General features: G+C 39.8%; 1 protein-coding gene across 1 annotated transcript in view; it reads left to right on the top strand.

Annotated features, from left to right (window-relative positions):
• The window catches only part of exoc4 (exocyst complex component 4), a 137,965-nt gene that overhangs the window by 11,264 nt on the left and 107,006 nt on the right, over positions 1-19,695 (top strand). Inside the window, exons 6-8 of the mRNA XM_011491137.3 lie at positions 29-129; positions 1,655-1,809; positions 6,555-6,735. Of these exons, the coding sequence (XP_011489439.1) occupies positions 29-129; positions 1,655-1,809; positions 6,555-6,735 (437 nt within the window). The remainder of the gene's footprint in view (positions 1-28; positions 130-1,654; positions 1,810-6,554; positions 6,736-19,695) is intronic.

Genomic DNA, 19,695 nt, shown 5'->3' on the forward strand with positions numbered 1-19,695 from the left:
TTGGATTTGTATGTGTGTCCACTTATAGTGCGAGAGATGCAGCAGGATACGAAGGAACTAAACCAAGCAGATCTTCCTGAAGTGGATCCAGAGGAGAACAGTGCAGAGTTCATGGGGATCCTCATAAGGGTAAATCAAGTTGAACCTCCTGAAGCACCTTGATGGGCCCATTTTTGTATCATGTATAGGGCTGTGGATTATTACTTGGCTGGTGATTCGATTTACTTTCAAGATCAAACCACGATTTGCACTATATAATGTTCTATGAATGGTTGCTATATGTATATGTCTTTTTTCTCTTCAAATGGCAGTTAAAATATGTATTTTATCCCCATTATTTATACCTTTTATCATGAACAGAAGATTAAAATCCAGTAAAACATAACATATTAAAACACAGAGTTTCAACGAAAGAAAAGGTATTTATCGCTTTAAACAATGTCACAACCTCCAAAGGTTTTCTGTCATCCTCCTGGTCAACTTCAGCAGTGAACAAAACATGAATGTCACTGTTCCTTTGGATCATTTAACATTAGGCCTGCACAATATACAGCAAATTTACCATTATCGCAAAATCCAGCTCTGCAATATCAATAACGCAAAGGACGGCAAAAATCGCAATAAATCGTAAACCTTAAATGTGTTAAAACAATATTATGGCAAGCTTGAGGCATTTAACGAATCAAATAAATCCCTTTATGCATTTGACCAATCGGATGGATGCCTTCACGTTGTTTTTGGGTATTTTGCTATCTGTTTATATACCGCAAATTATAACGTTATCGCAATAATAATCTCTAATATCGCACATCGCAGGTTTTCCTCAAATCGTGCAGCCCTATTTAACATCAATCATTTTCTATTTCTACTTTCATCTTTGACTGACTGCAGTTACTGATAGTCAATGTATCCCTAACGATATTTTGGTAAAAAATAAAGTTCAATAGATAGATAGATGACAAGAAGACAAGGTCCGGTGCGGCTTCTCCGCCATGCTAGCAGACAATCATATAATGTCAAATAATTGATTTTTGTAATATTCTTAATTTTACATTCATTAATATTTTATTCAAATTGTCAGCTATATTTAAAACAAAATCAGTTTTTTTCAGAATTTCTTTTTAGAAAACTGAACTTCAGTCTTGTTGTTTTCATTTACAAAAAGCACTTTACTTTGAAGGTTTGTTTACTTCCTCTGACTGTAGCGTGTACAGTTTGTTTAGTTTATATACCTTAAATCAAACATAATTCTGTAGTTTTAGAGCGACAGTTGATTTGCCTGCAGCGTATTTCTACTATCCTCTGCTATATTTATAAAGATAGGAAATCAGCAATCCTGGACATCACAAATATTCATTCTGTATTTTTCTGTAACAGATCGTGAATATCCAAGTATTTGGATACTCGATATTTGTGTCTGTGTAAATCCCATTTCCACTTCAGAGCCCTACCATTTGTTCGTATCTCTAATTGTGAGTTCATATTTAAGGGTTGGGATGATCTGTGAAAAACGAAGGAATGAAAAGTCAAATTACTTTGAAGTGTTATTAGACTCTTGCCTTTCCTTTATTAGCCTTTAAAAGAAAAAGCTTGGTTTAAGCAAAGGGGTGGCGCTTAAATGTGGATCTGAGATTCATTCCTTTTTTTTCTTCAGGCTTTGGCTAAATTGAAGAAACTCCCTGAAACTATCAAAGCCATAATGGAGCGACTGGAGCCGGAGCTGAAGCAGATTGTGAAGAGGTCCACCACCCAGATAGCTGACCATGCCTACCAGAGGGGGGAGAACCTTGCCCAAGAGAGCCAGCCAAGGTGCGGTAAAAGCAGAAAGACAGAAGAACCATTAGATTAGAAATGAATGACTGAAGCAGAAAATGAGCATACAGAAGTTTAATGATAACTATTATCATATTTTTCTGGCTATAAGTTGCATTTTTTTTGCATTTCATACTTAGGCGTGACTTCTGTGATTTAAAAAACCAAAAAACAAATAGCAACAGCCGCTAGAGGGCGCTGTGGGTTTGTATATCAGTATTTGCGACGGACAGCAACGCAGAATCGGCGCTGCTCATTTTTGCGTCCATCTTGGAGAAATTGTTCCAAAGCGACTCAGAAGATGAAGAATTCAGTGGATTTAGTGATTTGAAGTGATTTAAAGAGTTAAGTTGACTTGTTAGCATTTACGGGGGCCGGTTTAGCTCGTGCTGGTTTGCGGCGCCTTCCGTCCGTGAAACCAGGATTCGATTCCGGGCTGCTTCCTATTCCCTCCTCTGCTGCTGTGCCGGTCCCAAGCCCGGTTGGATTGAGAGGGTTGCGTCAGGAAGGGCATCCGGCGTAAAACATTGCCAAGTTAACCATACGACTCATCCTCGTGGGAGGGTTGTTTCGCTGTGGCGACCCCTGATGGGAGAAGCCAAAAGTGAAAGAAGTAGTTGACATGTTAGCATTTTCTTAATTATACGTTTATCTTGATTATTGTTCAAATGCTAATATAAAAGATTCCTCCTATGTTTTCATGAACATTAAAAAAGGATCAACGTGGTAGTGAAGTGTACATATTGTCAGTGAATTATCTATTCATTTATTATTATTTGCCTTTCAAAATTAAATGTCCGTTTTTGTTTCTGTATCTTCTTAAATACATTTTTCCCAAAAGTACAACTTATGCTCCAGTACGACTTATGGTCGAAAAAATATGATGCATGAATTGCAAAAAGGGAGATAAAGTCGGTAGATCACCATCATGAGAAAATTTTAAGCATTCATGTTGATAAATGAAAGCTACATTTTAATAAAGAAGCATTGCTGCCATTTAGAAGATAGAAGATTGAAAAGGGCAGTATGTTAGTGCTGGCTAAATACCAGTGTTGTTCATTGTGAAAGCCCATTGCCCTCTTCCTCTTTTTTTTGTTTCTGTACTCATGTTTGATTCCATTTTCCAGGTTGATAAAGTTGAGGAACTGGTTTATCAGCGTACTAACTTACCAAAACACTGAAGCTCATTATGAGTATTCCTTTTCGGTGGGTCTTTCTAGATGTATTTACACCTAACTGAAGAGGCAGGAAACAGTACGTTTTGAATGCAGTCCCAGAGAGTTCGTATTCAGACAGTCAAGCACGTGTGAGACATAGTAAAGGCTTGAAGCTGAAACCCACCTGCTCCAGACCATGAAAACAGAGCGTCTGCTGCTTTAAACATAGCTGTGTCATGCTTAAACACACCCATACACACCGTTTCACACCTGCCTTATAGGGCTGCCACCATTTAGAAGCAGTGGTGTCAGAGGCTGCAGACATACACAAACAGAGTGCAGTCCTGAGCGTCTCAGTCCACTGATCCTGAACCGTTTAGGAGGAACGTGTCTTTTTTTCTGTCAGAGATCTTCTCTCCCGCCTCATCTGCATTGTTTCTTCTGCTTCCTGCCCAGCCACGTCTGACCTCAGTGTAGAGGTCCACCTTTTAGCTCTGCAAGTCTCATTGATAATTGTTGGTGTTGAAGGCCTATGGATGCATACACTGCTACCGTAATTCTTTGTGTGTTGGCCTTAGAAAGTCGATGCTTGTTGCTGTGGAAACTTGCTCCAGCGTAGTATTTGGAGGAAACAATGGTCTTAAATTTTGCATGCTATTTTATTGCACTGCAGACCAGCAGGCAACACTTAAACTCTTTACAGCTGGAAGAGTAGTGGTTCTCACTTCAAGGTTTTAGCTGTTAACCGTTCTCTTGAAGTAGCTGGTTTTCATTGCATGGCAAACCAAAGAATTCTCACTATGATGGTTATTTAACTGGCAAATTAATCAGGTTTCTTAGACCTTTTATTGTAGTTTACGTATTACCTTTGTTTTTAAGAAACAATCAAGGTACTTTACCCTTTAGAGCTGACACTGTTAGAATGTTTTATTGTACCAAAGACGCATCAGATTTTGTTTCAAAAGCCAAATGTGGACTCCTTTGTCTCTTTTCTGCTCAGTAGAGTGATCATTAGAGCTTTAACACAGACAAGTCTGTTTGAAAACGGTTTTTGTTCTGCATGTCCTTTTTCTGTGTGCAGCACAATGACCTGACACACTCACTCATTATTTCAAGAACATTCTTTCAACACTCGACGGGCCACTATTTACAGTAATTTGATGATCTTTGACTGACAAGCGGGCTAATGATAATTTAATTTGGATGTTGCTCTTGCCCTTGTAAAATGAATCGCACACACTCCTTCCTGCTGCTGGTCAGTTAGTTAGAGACTGTTCTCCTGACGGTTCGTCGGCCCGGCGTGTCAGCTTCGATCCTGAGGGGGAAATGAGACGTGAGGTCTCAAAGAACTGACAATATGGCTCAGGAAGGCTTCCACGGGGAGATAATGAGAAGGACTAGGTTGTTTGCACTTCCAGGTTTCTGTCTGTTGTGGGTGCAAAAAATGAGGTGAAGACGGTAGAAAGTGAGGAGGTCGTGTCATATTTGTGTCTTTAGATCTGCTTTTTTGTCCTCTGTTGCTGGTTGATATTTGCATTTTTCTGCGCTTAAGGTGTTTTTTTTTTTGTTTTTTTTTAGCAAGTCCACCATATTAAATCACACTTGTCATGAATGTTCATGGTGTTGTAGATCACAGTGATTTGTTCTTCCCCTCAGTCCATTAATAACATTTACTCAACGCTGCTGTGATGTAGTGACAGTCAGCCAACTCAAATGGCTTCTAGCAAAAAGATCCATCTCATCTCTATGTTGTCTTTACGCCTTCCTATTCTGACTCTGCTCCATCCCAGCTCACTATCTTTTATTTTCTCTTTTCTGAAAACAGAATATGATACTGTGATACACAGATGGATGTGATGCATAGATGATCGACACTGCTTTCACTTGTGTTTGTGGGTGGCTTGTCTGCCTAGAAGGGCAGTTTTATCTCTGCATCCTCCTGATCCACTTTATTATCTGTACTTGAAGATTTTTTTTTTACGTTTTTGTAAATGAGTTCACTATTTGGGTATTAATTTTGTTGGAAAAAATAAAAGGATGCAGAAATGACTGAAAGTTCTTGTGGTTTAAATACTGAAAACTGGGGTGTGTATCCACATGGAACTTGATTCAAAGGCCTTTATGGGATTTTAATTGTCCTTTTTCTAATCCAATAAACCACAGCAAGAAATTAATATTTGGTAAATCCTGCGCATGATCGAGAAGAAGCTATTTTTGCAACCCACTATAGTTGACAGCGAGAGCTGTGATTAATGCTGTTGTCACATCTGTGTAAAATGATCAGGGGGTTGCAGGAGTGGGAGGTGAAACCAAAGCAGTTGAGCCTCTTCTCTGGATGCCAGGTTCAACACCTGAGGTCTTTGTTCTGTAGACTCCAGTTCACCGAAAGACTAATAAAGAATTCTCAGCTTCTCAAGCCTCGAGTCCCGTTTAGAGCAGTCTTTTTAATGAGTTATATTGATTGAAATTGAAAGACTTCATATCCGTCAGGTGAAACCCTGTAACATATGAAATGATGGGACTAAGAGGTTGGGTAAAACAAACACAATATTACTCAATATTTGTGCTTTTGCTTTAATGTGTCCACTAAAATTAAGTGGCAACTCACTTTTTATATGTGCGCTAAGAACTCAGTGACTCAACTAATGTATCCTGTCTTTTTTGCTTTACTTTGAAAGCCAAGTCCTTGTGCTGAAAGCGGATATATCAACGTCTGCTTTGAGACATTAGTGTAGATGAGGCAACTGTGAGTTTTCCAGCTGGAGTGGAGCACTCAGATCAGGGGGAAGGTCAGTTTAGTGCTGCTTGCACTTTCCTTTTCAGCTCCAGCCATTTAAGGCTAATGAGAGTGACTGTTCGTTTTGAGTCCTGATTGGGCAGCTCATGTGGTTTTTGACAATCCCTCCAAGTGCAGATTTATGACTAAAGCGCTGATATTGATGCACACACTTCAAATGGAACTGCAAAATCCTATTATCAATTAATTTTCTTTTTTTCCTGTAATGACATTTTTGTCATTAGTATTAGTTGCTTTTTTTCATCATTTGGACAGTTATTCTTTAGGATTTTAAAAAAAAAATCTCACTTTAAAAAATAATTATACATAAAAAGTACATGTTCTCTTTTTTTATACACACAACAAAAAGTCACACAGTGAAATGAAAACATAAAATGCACCACAAAGACCCCGCATTGATAGAGTTGTAATTCATTCATAAAGTGAAAATAGAGTTTAAACTGTTTTTAAACTCTAAAATATACCTATATTTGAGAATATAATTGATGGATGATTTTTAATCAATTAATTGCAGCATATCTTGGGTATGCAGTTTCTCAACTTCTTCTCAACGTCTAACACTTGCCCTCAAAAATATGATTTTCAGAAAAAAATCTTTTAATGTCTTTGTTGTCTAAATATTGCTAATTGTATTACAAGTAATAATGTTTTTAATCAAAAATTAATTTATTTTGCCTATTTTTGTAGAGTTTTTTCTTCCCCAATGATTCATTCACCTTTCAAGTGAATGATGTTTGTGTTTCTGACTGTAGCTGTGCCGTTTCTGTGCTCTCTGTCTCCCTCTGCAGGCTGCTACTGGATCTCCTGGAGCTCCTGTTTGAGAAGTTTAAGGCAGTTGCCCAGGCGCACAGCGTGGTGCTGTCCCACATGCAGCAGATTGCTGTGCAGGGTCCTAGCCGAACCCAAGAAGACCACATCAAACTTTACGAGCAGGCTGACGTCTCTGCCAAAATCCAGGCAGTGCTGCAGGTTAGTTTCATGCAACACTGGTGGAAAGACAAAAATTACAGTCACTGTTATGAGTTTAGAAATGTGCTTCATGAATAGCAATGTTACAAAGCTCGTGACGGATTTCTGTTAATAACCTACAGACTCAAAATATTATAATTATGAAAATACATCTGTAAACAGGGATTATTGGGTTTAGTGTATTTATGCTCAGTCTATATGGATGTTAGTGAGTGCTGTAAAAACTTGGCATTGTGCTGTACTTTTTTTCATTGCCATTGAATAGTAACATGGATTTATATTGTCCTACCATTTGTTTAAAGACGTGTTTAAAAAATCTATAGCAGCACATAGAAGGTATTTACATTGTCAGCAACCAAAAAAAAAAAAACATGCAAAGACTAAGGAATTTAGGTTGCTTGGATCAATTTTTTCCTTCTTAATTGCCGTTTATTTATGCTTGGTTCCTGATCCCTGCTCCTGTTTGATTGGCTGAGGAGGATGAACAGCTGTTCAGCTGACCCTGCGGTTGCTCTCAGAGGAAAATCAGTGACAGTTGTTGCTTTCAAAGTGCCTGGTGAATGTGTGCCTGCTGTGTGAGTGTGTGCACCCAAAACATTCAGTTCTCTGGGATGCTCCTCAACTAAAATGTGTTTTTTTGAGAATTTCTGCATTAAAAAAAAAAGATTTCTCTAAATATTATCCAATAAAAAAAACAGAAATGCCTCTATCTTTCATTTAACACTGGAATGTGTATAGTTGGAAAGAGATGGACAGATGGTCTGTGATATTTTCGTTGATTCATAGGGTTAATACTGCCATGTTGATTAACTGGTGAGAAAGGGCGTCATAAATAATCAATGTGCTTCTCACTTCATCTTCTCAAACACCCTTTTTTTCTATTCAATACTATTATTACTAAGGTTTTTGGTTCAATTCAATGCAATTTTATATGTATAGCCCAAATTCACAACAACAGTCGTCTTGATGGGCTTCGTATAGGTAATTGAAAAAGTTAAAGATAAAATCAAAAGGATCATGCAGACATAGAATTCAATAGGAAAATCATAAATGGAACTAACAAACTGACTAAACTAAACTGGACATCCCTGCCCTTGGACCCCCCTTCGCGGTAAGTAAAAACTCCTAAAAAAAAACGGATTCCGGAAAAAACCAAGAAACCTCAGGGGTGCCCACATGAAGGAGGGATCCTCCCCCAGGACGGACAGGCGACTACTAGAACTCATAGAGAATAATTACCTTATCTAACTCTACAACTACATATTTAAAGTCCAGCAGACGAGCTTCATGCAGACGGAATTGGGGGGACAGTCAGGGGCGCGAGTCGAGCCAGATACAGGATCTACAGCCAGGTGTAGGAGCAGGAGCAGAGACGAGGTACACGGTCAGGTACAGAGCAGAGACGAGCCGGAGGCAGGATCCACAGCCAAGTGGAGGAGCAGGAGCAAAGACGAGGTACACGGTCAGGTACAGAGCAGAGGCGAGCCAGAGGGAGGATCCACAGCCAGGTGTCGGAGCAGTAGTAGAGGCGAACCCAAGACGATGTTCATGGTAAGGTACAGGAGCACTCCCACTCCCCAGGAAGGGAGAGGGAAAAGAGGGACAGTACTGCACCAAAGAGAGGGAACTAGATGATGAATAATGATCAAGAATAGAGGAGAGAAGGAGGGTAGTAGTAGATGAGAAAAGAGGACAGAACCCCAGTGCACCATAGTTACCCCAGCTTCAACTTCTAGCAGCCTGCTAAGAACTAATTGTTATAGTTATTAAGTTTTATTTAAACACATTTACATTAAGTTAACTAATCTCAGAATACTAACTAGTCTGATAATAAGCCTGTCCAAAGAGGAACGTTTTCAATCTAAATTTGAATGTAGAAACTGTGTCGGCCTCTCTCACATAAGCTGGTAGCTTATTCCATAAAACAGGGGCTTAGTGGCTAAACGCTCTACTTCCAACTCTACTTTCACTAATTCTAGGAACCACAAGCAGTCCTGCATTTTGGAAGCGAAGTGTTCTATTTGGATGGTAAGGGACAATGAGGTCTTTGATATAGGATGGGGCCATACCATGTAAGGCCTTATAGGTTAACAGGAGGATTTTGAACTTGATTCTGGAATCAACTGGGAGCCAATGGAGTGAAACTAACACAGGAGTGATGTGATATCTTCTCCTAGTTCCTGCTAACAATCTAGCTGCTGCGTTCTGAACAAGCTGGAGACTTTTTAAAGAACTCTTAGGACACGCTGCTTACAAAGAGTTACAGTAATCCAGCCCTAGACATAACAAACACATGGATGAGTTTTTCAGCATCACTCTTAGAAAGTATATTTCTGATCTTAGCAAAATTCCGCAGGTGAAAAAAGGCAGTTCTACACGCCTGAGATATGTGAGCCTTAAATGATAAATCCTGGTCAAATAAAACCCCATGGTTTCTAACTGTGGAATTGGGGGCTATCTGAGCAGACAGAGCATCTCTGAGGTTTTTGGACCTAGTATAATGACCTCAGTTTTTTTCTGGGTTAAAGAGGAGGTAATTAATTGTTATCCAGGTCTTGATGTCTCTGATGCAGGCATTCAGTTTCTGTATATTGTCATTCTGGTCAGGTTTCATGGATAAATACAACTGCATATCATGGGCATAACAATGAAAATTAATGCTGTGTTTCCTGATTATGTTTTCTAGGGGTAGCATATAAAGCATAAACAGGATGGGTCCTAAAACTGAGCCCTGTGGGACTCCGTAGTTAACTCGAGTGCACTGAGAGGAATGTCGGTTTACATTAACGAACTGATACCTATCGAATAAATAGGATTTAAACCGCTGGAGGGCAGATCCTCTGATCCCCATGTCATGCTCTAACCTTTGGAGTAAAATACTGTGGTCGATAGTGTCAAAGGCTGCACTGAGGTCTAACAGGACCAGAATAGAAAGTAGGCCCTTTTCTGAAGCCAATAACAAGTCATTAGAGACTCTACTAGTGCAGTTTCGGTGCTGTGGTGAGGTCTAAACCCCGACTGAAAGTCTTCAAACTGGCTATTGTCCTGTAGGTGGCGGTAAAGCTGCCTAACTACTACAACTCTTTGTAGGATTTTAGAAATAAAAGGGAGGTTTGATATTGGTCTATAGTTGGCCAAGTTGCTAGGATCTAAACTGGGCTTTTTCAGAAGAGGTTTAACAACTGCATATTTAAAAGACTGTGGCACATAACCTGTTTCCAGAGAGGTATTTATCATCGATAATATGGAATCATTAATTGGGGGAAAGGTTTCTTTAAAAAGTCTTGTGGCAATTGAGTCTAACAGACAGGTTGAGGATTTGGAGGACATAATAATTGATGCTATTTCCGCTTGATCCACAGCAGTGAAGCAGTCTAATGTTACAGAGGTTTCTATGGATGCCTTCACTTCTACCACTTCAGCCTGCTCTGGGCTGATAGTAGGAATAACTTGATTCAACTTATGTCTAAAATTTAAGACTTTACTATGGAAAAATGTAAGAAAATTATCAGAGCTGAGAGAAACAGGAATATTTGGTTCTACTGAGCTCTGACTGCGAGTTAATTTAGCAATAGTGCTATAAAAAATCTTGGATCATTTCCATTCTCTGAAATTAAGGTTGAATAGTACTGGGTTCTAGCTCTACGCAGAGCTTTTTTATAATTTAATAGGCTATGTCTCCAGGTATTCAGAGACTGCTCTGAACCGGACCCTGAACCGGTCTTTCCAATGTACGGGTTTCTTGTTTAAGAGAACATGTTTCAGCGTTAAACCACGGTGCTACTCGGTTTTGTCTAACGAACTTAGGTTTCGGGGGGCAACAACATCGAGTGTAGTCCTGAGGGCTTGTAAGGCATCATTTTGGTGTGATGATTGTTTAGTAATTCAGGAAATGGTTGATGTTGTTTTAGGGCTGCATTTGAAAATGTTTTTTCTTATCAAATTAAATCGATTTTTACAAAAAAGATGCGATTAAAGTCATTAAAACCATGGATTGATTTGCCTTCAAATATTAATATTGAACTGGATCCAACTGCAGATTCAATTGAATCCTGACCCTATAAATGTTACTATATACATAAATTAATATTCCACAGACAACTGTCAGTAGTGTAATGACAAAAGGAAGGCAAATGGGAGAAACGACTCAACCATAAAGTGGTAGACCCTGTAGACCAAACAAGTGGTGTCATAGGATGCTGAGACCAAGAGGGCACAGAGATCTGCATCTTTTTGCACTCGAGTACTATTGGTCTCCAAAAGTCATGTGGCCTTAGGTTTGCTAAGGAACAATGCGTAGGGAGCTTCATGACAAGGGTTCTCATTAACCAAACATTAGGGCTGCACGATATGAGGAAAACTTGCAATATGTGAAATTAGCTATCAATATTGCGATGACGAGGTAACTTGCAATACATGAACAAATAGCAAAACAGCCAAAAACATAATTTCCATTTCACTGCAACAGCATAATTTAAGTAAGACTTAACCCTCATCTACATAGGAGGCAAACATCTAACTTAAAAGGGCTCTATCCGATTGGTTAACAACGTGAAGGCGTCCATCTGATTGGTCAAAAGCATAAATGGATTTATTCAATTAGTTAAATACTTCAAGAAAATTTTAGCACATTTAAGGTAATCATTAATTGGAATTTTAACCGTCTTTTGCAATATGGGTATTGCACAGCTTGATATCGTGATAACGATAAATTTGTGATATATTGTGCTGGCCTACCAAGCAGCTACAGCTAGGTGGATGCAGTAAATCATGCTATTAATAGACTCTAGAAGGCATGCTTTCTGGAGTGTCAAATCTCAATTCTTTATCTAGAAATCCTATGAATGTATCTTGGTTTTGCAGTTTCCAGAACAGTAGTTGGCTGGCTGTATTGTACCAAGTGTGACGTTTGGTGGAAGGGGATTGTGGTGGGATGTTGCTCCATAGAAGCTGGATTTGGGACCTGAGTCGCAGGATAAAGAGCTCTTTTGGGTTGAATAAATCAGTGAATTTTGGATAATTCTAAGGAAACTGTTTGGAGAAGGTGCATTTCGGATTAGTGCACCATGCAAGATCCATTAACCCTTGTGCTATTCAAGGCACTTTAACATTGGGTGTGGGGTCATCTGGACCCCACAAGACAGTGCGCTGAACCAAAAGAGTGATTTTGGTGTGAAAGAACTTGACTGGCCAGGATGGAGTTGAGACCTCAACCTGATGGGGGAAAAGTAAAGTGAGGAATGAAAATCAGACCTTCTGTCTGACATCAGTGTCTGAACTCACAAATGCACTTCTGCCAGAATGGTCCAAATATTCCAAAAAACACAGCCATAAACTTTGTGGAAAGTCATCTATGAAGGGTTGAAGCTGTTATAGCTGCAATGGGGGGAGTGCCATGATTTTAGACTCCAAAGACTATGGTAAATGTTAAATGGCGTATACTTATATAACGCTTTACAAAGTGCTTTACAGACACAGTTTCATTCACCCATGTACACACACATTCACACACTGATGAACATTGACGCCAACCTGTAACCACCAGGAGCAATGTGGGGTTCAGCATCTTGTACACTATGAATGGGATGCCAGTTAAGTTCATATATGTGGACATATAGTGAACACAAAAAACTGTCTAGTTACATTGTAAGATCTTCCCTGTTTGTGGTTCAGTGTAAATGTTCCCAAGACAGTCCCCAGAAAATGACCACTGCCATCATGAAGTCACCAGGGGCTCCACTTCCTTCTTGCTCTGTAACGTAACACCATGTAATCGCTCGATTTGAATACTCATTACTGGAAATTAGATTTTGACTTGGGTCACTTAACATTTCTAGAGTGCTTGTATTGGTATGAAGGCCCCTCATTCATTCCGCTCTCCATTTACAATTTTTCTCCCCCCTTGCTTGTTCATTCATCTCTCAATCCTCTTGTATTTCCCTCTCTACTTGCTTCTTTCGCATCATCCCCACTACCCTTGTTTTACAATCTCTCTATTTCCCACTACCTTGTGCATAAGCCTCTTGGTCCTTGTAATTTCCTCCTTAATCTCATTATCTGGCGTTCTTTTTTTTTTTCTTTCACAACTCCCCCACTCCCATTCACCTTCTTCATTTTGCCTACTACATCTTCCAGGGTCGCATATCGGGTGAAATGAGTGAAATTAACTTCCTGCTGCTCCCACAGTAGATACGTTAAATTTTATTGGATACTGAGCCAGTTGTAATCTTAGATCTTCAAACCCAGGAGTAAGCGGAGGCAGACAACACTTGCCAGAGTTATGAAACTTGTTGGAGTTCCTTGCTTCTAATTTACTGGATTGTTTTTCTGTTAAATTGTGACTTACCTCCATAGGGGAAGACACTCCCTCCAAGTAGAGTAAAACCTCGCAGAAGCAAATATCCAGTTAAACAGAAGCAGGCAATGTTTCCTTTGATTCTCATAGAAAATGTCTGATTGCTGGCAAATCTTTTCCACTCTACCAGCTAAATTTTTTGAATCCCCAACTGGCCGTTGCAGTTGATATATTTTACATCTGCAGAAACCATTTGATGGGTGTTTGATCCCCCCCCCCCCCCCCCCCCCCCACTTTCCAAGGTGGAAAAACCACCTTGACCTTTCCACATGACATACCAGTAGACAGATTCAAGAGTTGACAGAAACATAGGGTGCACCCAGTTACAAGGCTTTGGCTTGGAAATGCCGTTCATCAGTCTGTGACTGAAGCTGCGGGTAAACAAGCTTTTGAAAGTCCGGATTCATGTAAGGGTTCTAAGCCATCTCAGAAATGCTCAAGATGCTTCTGTGTATTGCTCATTTTCGGGGTGGGGGGATTGATTCCAGGCAAAGGAAAATGGGATGGTAATCAGTTGTATTGATGCACAGAGTAGCGTTTTGTTGCCACTTCACCATTTTTCAAGTGGCTTTCAGTGGAACCCGTGCAAAAGCATGATTGTTTACAACATCAGTGAATATACATGCACACACCTCCACATTCCCCTGCTACTCTTTTTAGATTTATCTAGTTAAAGTCCTTATTTACTATTCAAATAAAAAAGGCTTGAATGCGGATGTTTCAATATTTGTTTTTAGCCTTAAAAGAATGAAAGCATCTCTAACTTAAGGCATTTAACGATGTTAAACGGACTATTTTAATTGGATAATCTCCCATTTAAAACGTTTGTGAGAAAATGCACACGTTTTTATAGAAATAGTGAAAGATGTCACAATAAGTTATCAGATAATTGGATAACCTAGTTCATATAAGATCACACTGGACACATTTTTGGATGTCTGCTTAATTAAGACCACCCAATGTAAGTCCTACGATCTATATTCAGCAAAGGGTGTCTGTGTCCATCACCTTCTCACCTTATCTGCGCTTTGGTAATTAGCTTGCCATTTACGCTTTCTGCAAGATTTTGATTTGCCATGTAACTTCCTGCCACGTCCATTTTCAACTCCAAGTGTGTGAGCAGGGTGCAGATCACACTTTTAATGAGGGGCTTTTTATTTGCAGGCATAGGACTGTATTTGGAGGGGAAAATGGTTGATAGCTGTTGACTCTATAGCTTTAAGAAGTCACTCGGGGATTAAAGTTTGCAAAACTGGAACTGAAGTTGTATACCAAGCTTTAATGAAGATCTAAAAATGGGAAAAAATAAGACACGGATAAACTTTTTTTTTATCCCACCATTGCTATCTTTTTTCAGTCTCGTCTGATTTAACTGTGGATGCCATATATAAAACTGCATGGGTTTGTGCCAGAATGACTGCTTTAGTGGATTTGGAATCATTTCAAAATCGACTTTAAGTACAGAATGGCTATTTACAGATTGTTCTGATTGTCTGGCACCAGATGGCTCATGCACCTGTTTTCTTAACTAAAAATCTAGCATAACACGTTCCATTTATGCTTGCATGTTTGCTGTGTTGCTCACATATACGAAAATGTTAGTTTTTTATACCTGTATTAGGAATTCTGTTTGAATGCCTGCTTTTACGGACTACTTTGATAAGTTGACATTGACTGGCTTAACCTCATTCTGCTTGATGGACAGATGATTTAACTAACTGACTTCTGATAACCAAAAACTGTGTGTTATGTAAATGTGTTTTTTTAACATGTTCTTGTGGCATTTTTCTCATGATGGAGGACAAATATAAAGAAAACTAAGCTTAAAACTGCATTTCTAAGTATTTCTATATTTAAATAGTTGTGAATTAGGAGCAAATTAAAAAATGCTGTTTGAAAAAGCTTGTAGCTGTGACATAGGTGCTACAGAGCTGGCATCTGGTGCAAAATTGTACGGCTGGGTAGCTCCAAAATTGCTTGCCATTTTTGTTGCACCAGTAATGTTAGGTTGGGGATGTACGGGGCCATAAGCTAGCAGGAGAGCGTGTAAACAGATTGATGATGGGAAATGTTGGCAGGGTTACACCGTGCCAACGGACACAGCTTAGCAGTGATTCCAAGGACGTACTGCTGCTCTTTCATAGAAAACGACCGTTTTTAAAAATTTGGCTTAAAACAGCATAACCATAATTAAAAGACCACTGTGAACGTTTAGATATAGATTATCAGAGTAGGACTTGGAGGTTTTTGTTCAAAGTAGCCTGAAAATCCATTGATGGGGGAAGAAAAACCTTTTTCGCACACTTTAAAAGCATAAACACTGCTAATGTAGCTCAACGTTTAAATCCTTGACTCACCTCTTGACATATTGGTGGAGTACAATGAAGTCAGTGATGTCGATTGTCTTGTAAGCTCTATCCTTTTTCAGCTCTGCCTCTTTCTTCAACCAGACTTTCGCATTGATAGCCTTTATACCTACTTATACTGATCAGTACTGTACATCTTATTATGCAGTGTTGTGCACAGTTTTGTGTTTAGGCAAGGCAAGGCAAGGCAAGGCAAGTTTATTTGTAAAGCACAATTCGTACACAAAGTAATTCAAGGTGCTTCACAAAACAGAAAAATGCATTAAAATCACAATACATCATAGAAATAATCAACGTAAAATTTACTTTAAAAGAAAAGAAAAAAAAATAATAATTGAAAATTGATTTAAAAATAAAGGAAGGAAAGGAAAGAAAAGTGCAGATAGGACCTTTCAGTCATATACACGGCTAAACAGAAATGTTTTAAGTCTAGATTTGAACATGAACACAGAAGAGGCCTGTCTTACGACTTCAGGGAGGCTGTTCCAGATTTTAGCTGCAGAATATTGAAACGCTGATTCCCCTTGTTTAGTTCTGACTCTGGGAATCAACAGGAGGCCGGCCCCTGAGGTCCTCAGAGTACGAGATGGTTCATATGGCACTAACATGTCAGAGATGTACTTTGGTGCTCGGCCATGGAGAGACTTGTACACAAGCAGAGCTGCTTTGAAGTCTATTCTTTCAGGTACAGGGAGCCAGTGCAGAGACCTGAGCACAGGACTAATGTGATCATACTTCTTGGTTCTGGTCAGGACTCGAGCAACAGCATTCTGGATGTACTGAAGCTGTTTTACAGCTCGTTTGGAGAGGCCGGTGAGCAGGCCGTTACAGTAGTCTAACCCAGTGTTTTTCAACCTTTTTTGAGCCACGGCACACTTTAACCTTGAAAAAAATCCTGCGGCACACCAGCATCCCAAAAAAAAACAAAAACAGAAATTCATGGTCTGTATTGATCGACAGCCGCCCCCCCCCCCCCCCCCCCCCCCCCCCCCCCCAGCCCGCAATCTCACGTGCATTTTTGTGATAATTGTGGCCGGAAAAGCAGGAAGTTGCGGCTGTTTTTTCTAAGAGATGAAATGAAAGTTAAATTAGAAAATTTAGAAACTGTTTGTTTGTTGTGGTTTCAAGGCGTTTCTCAAGGACAACTCATCGTGCGCTGGGACACTGGCCCTTTAAGCCAATGCATCATGGGAGATGTAGTGTGAAAACTGCCGAAAACTTGCAGAAAGACTCGCGTCTCTGAGCTTCATTGTATTGTCCACTTGTTCTACGGTCTGACAACGGACTCTGTGGAAAGCTACACCGCTAAAGAAGAGCTTTAGCTGGTATTTTTGTTAGAACAGAGCGACTTTATCAGCAGAATTAAGAACAAGGAAGTGAAGACTTTAACCACTTCTGATTGGTCAGACTGATGACATGTGATTAAGCCTTCAAGAATGATTGGTGGAGACAGTTAAAGGGGCGGGACTATTCCGCAAACTGTCATAGCTGCAGGCAAATCGCGGTAACATCATTCTTATCAAAATGTCTTTAATAGAATTAAATAAACACAAAGAAAAAGTAATTTTAAGATCTTTTATATTCCTAACTACTCAGTGTTTTATCAGGGCCAGTTTGGATGAACAAAGAGCTGATTTCCTGGAGATGGGAAATGTTTTTAGATCAGTTAATGATTAATGAGGGCAATTTCCCACGGCACACTTGACCATCTCCCACGGCACACTAGTGTGCCGCGGCACACTGGTTGAAAAACACTGGTCTAACCTACTGGAGACAAATGCATGAATAAGTATCTCCAGGTCTGGCTTTGACACTATGTTTTTGATTTTGGCAATGTTTTTCAGATGATAAAATGCCGCTGATGTTACTGACTTGATATGGCTGTTAAAGTTCAGGTCAGAGTCCATGATTACCCCTAGATTTCTGACTTGATTTGAGGGTTTTAGAGACAGAGAATGAAGGTAGCTGCTGACACTTTTTCTTTGTTTCTGTGGGCCAAAAATAATAACTTCGGTCTTGTTTGAGTTTAGCTGGAGAAAGTTGTTCTGCATCCACGCACTGATCTGTTGGAGGCAGTGGCTGAGTGAATCCACCGGCCCATATTCACCTGTTGTCAGTGACACATAGATCTGAGTATCATCTGCATAGTTGTGATAAAATATGTTATTACTGCGTATTAACTGCCCTAGTGGCAGCATGTAGAGGTTGAACAGAAGGGGTCCCAGGATCGATCCCTGGGGCACACCACAAGTCAAGGCCATGTAGTCTAAGACACAATTCCTAATTTCAACAAAATCTTTCCTGTCTTCCAGATATGACTTGAGCCAACTTAGATCAGTGGGTTGGCATCAGATCCAGAGATGCCAACCCAGTCTTGGAGTCTGTGCAAAAGGATCCCATGATCAACAGTATCAAAGGCAGCACTCAGGTCTAGCAGGATTAAGACAGTGACTTTGCCATCATCAGTGTTCAGGCGGATGTCGTTGGTTACCTTGATAAGAGCAGTTTCTGTGCTATGATGGGGTCTAAAACCTGACTGGAAAACATCAAATTATTTGTTTAATAAGAGAAAATCAGTGAGCTGTTGGTAGACAACTTTTTCAAGGACTTTTCCTAAAAATGGCAGATTAGAGATAGGTCTGTAATTATTCAGTACAGTGGGATCAAGACCGCTTTTCTTCAGGAGAGGTTTAATGACTGCAGTTTTTAAGGCCTCTGGAAATATTCCAGATTGAAGAGACATGTTCACTATTTGAGTAATTGATGGCAACACACTGTTCAGGACAGACTTTAGAAATCTAGTGGGTAACACATCAAGGCAGCATGTAGACGAGCTCAGACGGGTGATGGTCTCTTGGACAGTTTGGTCAGTGACAGGCACAAAGTGAGTCAGCTTAGAGTGAGTAGGTGGCCGTTCGATAGTTATGTGTTGTGGAGTTGATGGCTTTTCTAATGCCCTGAACCTTGTCATTAAAAAATACAGCAAACTCATTACATTTAGGTGTGCAAACCAGTTCTATTGGTAGCTGGGTTGGAGGGTTAGTTAATCTGTTTACTGTTGTGAACAGGACACGAGAGTTGCTGCTGCAACTTCCAATGATTTCAGAGAAGTACCTTTCCCTTGTTCTGCATAAGATCTGGTTGTAAGCGTACAACTCCCCCTTATACATTTCATAATGAACCTGGAGTTTTGACTTGCGCCACTTTCGCTCAGCTCTGCGGCACTGTTGTTTCTGTGCCCTGACTAGATCATCGTTCCTCCAGGGAGCTTTCTGTCTATGTTTTCTCAATTTAACCTTCATAGGGGCAATGGCATCCAGAACATTCAAGATGCTAGAAGTAACAGAATTCAGCATTTCATCAACATTGGCACCAGAGGCGTTTTCAGGGTTAATCATTTCTACAAACTGTGCCCTAGTGCTCTCATTTATTTGTCTCCTTTGGACAACTGCAGGGCCTGGCGGTGGTTTCGGAGCAACAGTCAGGTCAAAGAATACACAGAAATGATCAGAGAGGGCGACATCAACCACACTGACATTGTAAATATTAACCCCCTTTGTGATGAGCAGGTCCAGAGTGTGCCCTCTGCTGTGGGTGGGGCAACTTACATGCTGAATTAGATCAAAGGTTTCAAGGACAGCATTGAGCTCTTTTGCATTTCTGTCATTGACATTATCAACATGAACATTAAAATCACCTGTAATGACTAGACCATCAAAGTCTGTGCACACAACTGAGAGCATTTCAGTGAAATCATCAATGAAACTTTGGCTGTGCTGAGGAGGTTTGTACATGACTATGCAGAGTAAGGGAGGAGTTAGTTTTAACTCAATCTTAAAGGACACATACTCAAATGATGAAAACACACCAAATGATAGTCTGCGGGTTGCAATATTATCTCTAAACAGTGCAGAAACGCCTCCACCCTTTTTATTTTCTCGTATTTCCGATACATGTTTGTAGTTGGGGGGAGTTGATTCGACTAGAACTATGTTTCCTGTGTTTTTGTCAAGCCATGTTTCAGTTAAAAACATAAAATCAAGATTAAAAGAAGAGATAAGATTATTGATTAAAAATGATTTGTTGCATAAAGATCTGACATTGAGTGCAGCAAGTTTGAGATTAGTTTCCTTGGGACTGGTCAAAACCTTCTTGCAAGGGATATCAACTAGATTTCTTTGATTGGACAGTCTAACTGCCCTTTTTTGAATTCTACGTGGTGCAACTACAGGTATAGCA

Source organism: Oryzias latipes, chromosome 23 (genome assembly GCF_002234675.1).
Source record: "Oryzias latipes chromosome 23, ASM223467v1".
Classification (NCBI taxonomy): Eukaryota; Metazoa; Chordata; class Actinopteri; order Beloniformes; family Adrianichthyidae; genus Oryzias; species Oryzias latipes.